This window comes from Solanum lycopersicum, chromosome 1, assembly GCF_036512215.1.
Source record: "Solanum lycopersicum chromosome 1, SLM_r2.1".
NCBI classification, from domain to species: Eukaryota; Viridiplantae; Streptophyta; class Magnoliopsida; order Solanales; family Solanaceae; genus Solanum; species Solanum lycopersicum.
The window spans coordinates 33,841,445-33,847,853 of record NC_090800.1 but is presented as its reverse complement, the minus strand read 5'-3'; the positions used below and the strand labels follow the sequence as shown (position 1 = coordinate 33,847,853).

The following is a 6,409-nucleotide window of genomic DNA, read 5'->3' as shown; positions in this document are numbered from 1 at the left end:
AATTTTGATAAAATGCGGAAATAAAGTAAAGGTATAATAACACTTACTAATATAAAAACAATTCAACCTGATTAAATCCCCAAAACCGAGTTGTCACGTGCACAAGCCTCTAATGTAAATACTAGAATTGAAGTAATAAAACGAGTCTAAAAATGAAATTGTCTTTCAAGTAAAAACAAAATCATAAACTGGAGTAGGAAAGTTCGCTGAGATGACAAGCAGCTACCTCACAATCCTCCAAAAGATGTCTCGCAAACGAAGTGAATGAGAGGTGTCACGGAGATCCAGGCTCATAACCTACAAAAATATATAAAAGCAAGGGCTGAGTACAAAATCACGCGGTACCCGACAAGCAAACCTATAATCACAAATTAAGTGAACAAATATGGCTAGTCCTTCCACCCTATCTAAACCTCCACGTTACAGCCTAACAGTTCTGAGTTTATCAAATACACAACTCAATAACCACACTCTATCAGTTTACACATTCTCAATAACAACTCAATATTCAACAGTCACAAGTTTCAGAGAAACACTCACAACATCAGCAAAATACGTGTTCAAGTTCATCACCAATAAAAATGTGTAATTCCATGAGATGCAATGTCAACTAGTGATGCATATCTTCCCTAATGATACACACTCGATGTCTCTCAGTCTGAGACTCATGGGGGACATATCTGTCTATGTATCTGTCGCGGCGCACGACATGGCCCTCGATAATAGTAACTTTCACGGCGCGTGATACGTCCCCCAAAATATAATATCCATCGTAGTGTGTGATACGACCCTTGAAATGGTACATCCTCTTATCACAAGCATGTCTCTGATACAATGCAAATGACATGCTCAAATGAAAATTGAGGAGATAACCATTTTGATAACAAAACATAATTTACAACACAGAATACAACACTAACAAATAAGCAACAAGTCTCTAAATCATTCTCAACACCGCACAAGAAAATACACCAATTTCATACGCTTAACAAGGGTTTAGAAATCCACTTGCTTCAATTAATCAACAATTCACTCCAGTACTTGAGCCTTCCCTTTCCGTTGAACTTCTAAATTAATGCAATCTATTCAAGTACATAAACACAATAATATTTCGAAACTAATAACACCCATATAAGTATAAGTTTCATAAGTTTCAAACCTAGGGTTAAGCTTCAACTTCTCCAATATCACTATTTTAATTGTATTCATGTAATCTAGTATATTCAATACTAAATTTTATCCAAAGAAAAAACAATAATTCCAACACCTTTTATGTTAAAAGATAATTATATTATATTCTGAACCTCAATTTACATCCTATGCTTAATCCATAACCAATGACAATGTATAATAATACCTCAACAATTTTGTGACTTAATCTAACTGGAAACCGTAGTGTAGATTGTATTGAAAATATATATATGAACTACTAACAATTCAGTTCCATAAACGACCAATTGATCTACAATATATTATAATAATAATTACATTTTTTCTTGTCTCCAATTTCATTAAAAACATCCAGATTGATGAAAAGCATCATGAGAATTATCACTGACACACTTACTTTATTATAAATGTCACTATACTAAATTAATTATAACAATAAAATAATGGATAGGCTCTTAGGAAATTAAATAACTAATCAAATTTTCTGCTGGGACTATTGTTGATAAGTACATATTTTCCTTCATTCCACCTTACTGTTCGTCCCATTAATGAGTTTTGTCCTTTTTCCATTTTCAATAATTCAACAATCAACCTTAAGTTATCAATATTAGACATCCAACTAACATATAAATTATATAGAAAGGGAAGAAACTAAGTATTTTAGCTATTGATTCACTAAGTTTTCCCTTGTTTATTTTCTCCGCCGTCAGTTCTTTCGATAGCAACCATGTTCTCCTCTTCTTACCCTTTTTTACTTAGTTATGACTTATATTTTATCCCAAATAATTTAATTCACTTTAATCCATGGTGTATAGAGTATTATTTAATGATAACTTTAGTCCGTTAACTATCGATTAGTTAACTCAAGTTACACTAGTATTCATAATTTCAAAAAAAAATTATTTCACGTCATTACATTATCCACCACTAAAAATCATGTTTGTCCTCGAACGTAAGGGGAAATAAAGTACATGAAGCTTCAAAAAGTTGTGGATATCTAGCACGCATGTCAGACTCTGTCTCCCAAGTTGCCTCTCCCACAAATTGGTGTTTCCACAGCACCTTCACTGAAGCAATCTCCTCGGTTCTAAGCTTTTGAACTTGCCTATCAAAAATAGTTATAGGCTCCTTCTCAAATGTCAAGTCTGGACCCAACTCCACAGAATCAAGTGAAAGCAAATGAGATTCATCCGGAATGTACTTCCGAAGTGTAGAGACATGAAAAACAGGATGAACTGCCGACAAAATAGGTGGCAAGGCCAACTTATATGCCACCTCTCCCACTCGGCTTAAAATCTCAAAAGGTCCAATGAATCTAGGACTAAGCTTGCCCTTCTTTCCGAACTGCATCACACCCTTCATGGGTGATACTCGGAGCCAAACATGATCACCCTCCATAAATACAAAGGATTTAACTCTTCGGTCTGCATAAATCTTCTGTCAACTCTGAGCTGTCAATAGTCTATAGTGAATCATACAGACTTGCTCCATAGCATCTCTGAGCAAGTCTGTATCCAAAGAGTCCATCTCCGCCGAATCAAACCAACCAATCGGAGATCTACACCTTCTGCCACATAAAGCCTCAAATGGGGACATCTGGATACTAGAGTTATAACTGTTATTGTAGGCAAACTCCACTAAGGGTAAACGGCAATCCCATCTAGCTCCGAAATCGATCACACACGCTCAGCGCATATCTTTCAACACTTGAATCGTCCGTTCATACTGAACATCTGTCTTAGGGTGAAAGGTTGTACTCATATCTAAATGGGTATCGAGACCATGCTGTAATTCCAGAAGTGAGAAGTAAATAGTGAACCTTGATCTGATATGATAGAAACAGGAACTCCATGACGTCGCACTATCTTACTGATATATAGCTCGACTAATTTCTCTGTCGTATACTTCATCAGAACCATAATGAAGTGGGCAGAGTTTGTCAGCCTGTCAACAACAACCCAAATGGAGTCATAACCACCCACTGTGGTTGGCAAACCCACAACAAAGTCCATAGTAATCCTCTCCCACTTTCAAGTAGGAATAGGCATCCTCTTAGATACACCCTCGGGACTCTGGTGCTCACACTTGACCTACTGGCAAGTCAAACACCTCAAAACAAAGTATGAAATATCCCTCTTCATCCCACACCACCAGTAATGCTGACTCAGATCATGATACATCTTCCCTGCTCTTGGATGGATGAAATATCGAGAACAATGAGACTCCTCAAGAATCAATCTAACCAAATCGCCTGTCTTGGGCATACAAATCCTGCCTTCGATCCTCAAGACACCATCAGAATCAAGGACAACCTCCTTAGCTTCCCCTGTAAATACATTGTCTCGAATGAGACATAATTTCTCATGATCAAACTGGTGCGCACGGATCTACTCGATTAAAGAAGATCAAGCCTCAATAAAAGCAATCATCCCATCAATCTCTTCTGAAATTTGCAAGCGAACAAGATTGTTAGCTAATATCTGCAGATCTCTAGTCAATGATCTCTCCTCAATACTAAGAGATGCAAGACTCCCCTGCTAGGAGTCTTCCTACTGAAAGCATCAGCCACAACATTGGCCTTCCCTGGATGAAACAAAATGGTCACATCATAATCGTTCAAAAACTCAAGCCATCTCCGCTGCCTCAAGTTCAAATCCCTCTGGCTAAAGATATATTGAAGACTCCGATGATCAGTGAATATCTCACAATGCACTCCATACAAATAATGACGCCATAACTTAAGTACAAATACCATAGCCTCCAACTCCAAATCATGTGTAGGGTAGTTCTACTAATAGGACTTCAGCTGCCTAGAAACATAAGCAATCACCTTCCCTTTCTACATCAACACGCCACCCAATCCAACTCTTGAAGCATCACAATACACAGTAAAGTCTACACCCTCCTCAGGTATAGTCAACACAGGATCCAAAGTCAACAAAGTCTTGAGCTTTTGAAAGCTCTCCTCACACTCATCTGACCATTGAAAACCCACATCCTGTCAAGTCAATCTAGTAAATGGACCTGCAATAGTAGATAAACTCTAACCAAATCGTCGATAATAGTCTTCCAATCCCACAAAACTCCGAATCTCACTAGGTGAAGTAGGTCGCGTCTAGCCTCTAACTGCCTCAATCGTTGCCAGATCTACTCTAATACCTTCCTTTGACACCATGTGTCCCAAGAATGTCACAAAAGTAATCAAAAAATCACACTTTGAGAATTTGGCATACAAGTTCTCTTCTCTCAACCTCTAAGTACAATCCTCAAGTGTCGAACATGGTCTTCCTCAGTCTTGGAGTAAACCAAGATGTCATCGATGAAAACAATCACAAAAGAATCAAGGTATGGTCGAAACACCCCATTCATCAAATCGATGAATGTTGCAGCGGCATTAGTCAATCTGAAGGAAATCACTAGGAACTCATAATTCCCATACTGGGTAAAAAAAGTTGTCTTAGGGATATCTGATGACCTAATCTTCAACTGATGATACCCATACCTGAAATCAATCTTATAGAACAATGGGTTCAATGTAGATGATTAAATAAGTCATCAATACACGAAAGAGGATACTTATTCTTCACCATTACCTTGTAGAACTGTCTGTACTCAATACACATTCTCATAGTACCATCCTTCTTCTTCACAAATAATTTAGGGGAACCCCAAGGTGATACACTAGGGCGAATAAAACCCTTACTCAATAAATCCTGCAACTAATCCTTCAACTCTTTAAACTCTGCTGGATCCATACGATAGGGAGGGATAGAAATTAGCTTAGTGCCCGGCTTCAAATCAATAGCAAAATCAATATCCCTGTCGGGAGGAACACCTGGAAGATCAAAAGGAAATACATCAAGAAACTCCTGAACCATGGGAACAGAGTCCATAGGAGGTGGTTCAGCACCAGTATCTCGAATAAAAGCTAAGTAAGACAAACACCCTATCTCCACCAATCTCTGAGCACAGATAAAAGATATGACCTTGCTAGGATAAGAACCACTAAAACCCTTCCACTCAACCCTCGGAACACCAGGCATCACTAAAGTCACAGTCTTAGCATTACAATCAAGGACAACATGATAAGGAGAAATCCAATTTATACCCAAGATAACATTAAAGTCTACCATCCCCAAAATGATTAAGTCTACCCAAGTGTCATACCTAGCCAAAGAAATACAACAGGATCGATACACTCGATCCATTACTAGGGGCTTACCTATGGGTGTAGAACCACGAATAGGTACAATCATTCTATCACATATCACATCAAACTCAGCAGCATAATAGGTAGATACATAAGAGAATGTAGACCCTGGATCAAACAATACAGACGCAGGTCCATGGCATACGGGGATGATACCTGTATTGACAGCATCAAAGGTCTTTGCCTCAGGTCTCCCCGGGAAAGCACAACAGTGGCCTCCTTGTCCACCTCCAGCCTGGGTGGTACCTCTACCCCACTCTGCTGAGCTGCAACACCACTACTAGAAACTCTATCACCTCTACCTAAATAAAATCTGCCACGACCTCTACCCTATGGTGTAGGTGGTCTTGTCTGGAATGAAGAATTACGTCGAGGCTTACCACGAACTCTTTTAGAAGTACACTGCCACATAAGGTGATCAGGATCTCCACAAATAAAGTAAAATCTCTGACCTGGGAACTGATGTGTAGACCTTGAAAATCTACTATACTTTCCTCGCCCTATAGGTCACAGTTGTGAACCGTACGAGCCCTGGCCCAAGCTATAAGAACCCCTAGATGTCTGACCCCCCTCAAATGTCGGCATAGATGCATGAATAGGTTCCCGCTGCTGAAAGGAACCACTCACTCTCTGTGATCCCCTACATCCAGATGAGGCAACAATGAAACTGACCTGATGTACGGGCCCTTTTAGGGTCCCCAAACTCCTCCCTCTCCATCAATTCCGCCTCTTTGGTAGCTCTTACAATGGACTGGAAAGAATCCCCGTCTCTAGATGCTCGGAATAGAGCTGACCTGATAGAGAAAGTCAATCCCCTCACAAAGTTGTGGATCCTCTCTGTTTCATCTGGAATAGTAGCCAACACATGCCTAGACAATCGGCAAAAACGTGCCTCATACTCTGTAACCGATAAACTATCCTGTCTCAGATTCTCAAACCTTAAGCGACTCTCCTCTCTCAGGCTCCAAGGGATAAAACGATCAAGTAATGCACTTAAAAACTGCTCCCAAGTCACTGAAGGATATCCAA

General features: G+C 39.3%; 1 protein-coding gene across 1 annotated transcript; it reads right to left on the bottom strand.

Moving 5' to 3' along the window:
* Positions 1-2,097: 2,097 nt before the first annotated feature.
* On the bottom strand, positions 2,098-4,793 carry LOC112941108 (uncharacterized). Its single transcript, XM_069293897.1, has 8 exons — positions 4,764-4,793; positions 4,432-4,656; positions 4,014-4,168; positions 3,686-3,833; positions 3,414-3,557; positions 3,041-3,114; positions 2,653-2,785; positions 2,098-2,562 (listed from the first exon to the last, which is right to left on the bottom strand). The coding sequence occupies exons 1-8, from the start codon at positions 4,791-4,793 to the stop codon at positions 2,098-2,100; spliced, it is 1,374 nt and encodes a 457-aa protein (XP_069149998.1).
* Positions 4,794-6,409: the final 1,616 nt, after the last annotated feature.

Bases quoted from the DNA above. Each gene is read 5' to 3' on its own strand.
- LOC112941108 (XM_069293897.1), bottom strand. From the start codon at position 4,793: ATGTGTATTGAGTACAGACAGTTCTACAAG. The intron at 3,558-3,685 runs GTATTGAGGAGA...TTAATCGAGTAG, and splicing joins GGGGAGTCTTGCATCTCTTA to ATCCGTGCGCACCAGTTTGA. The intron at 2,786-3,040 runs GTAAGATAGTGC...CTACAATAACAG, and splicing joins ATTAGTCGAGCTATATATCA to TTATAACTCTAGTATCCAGA.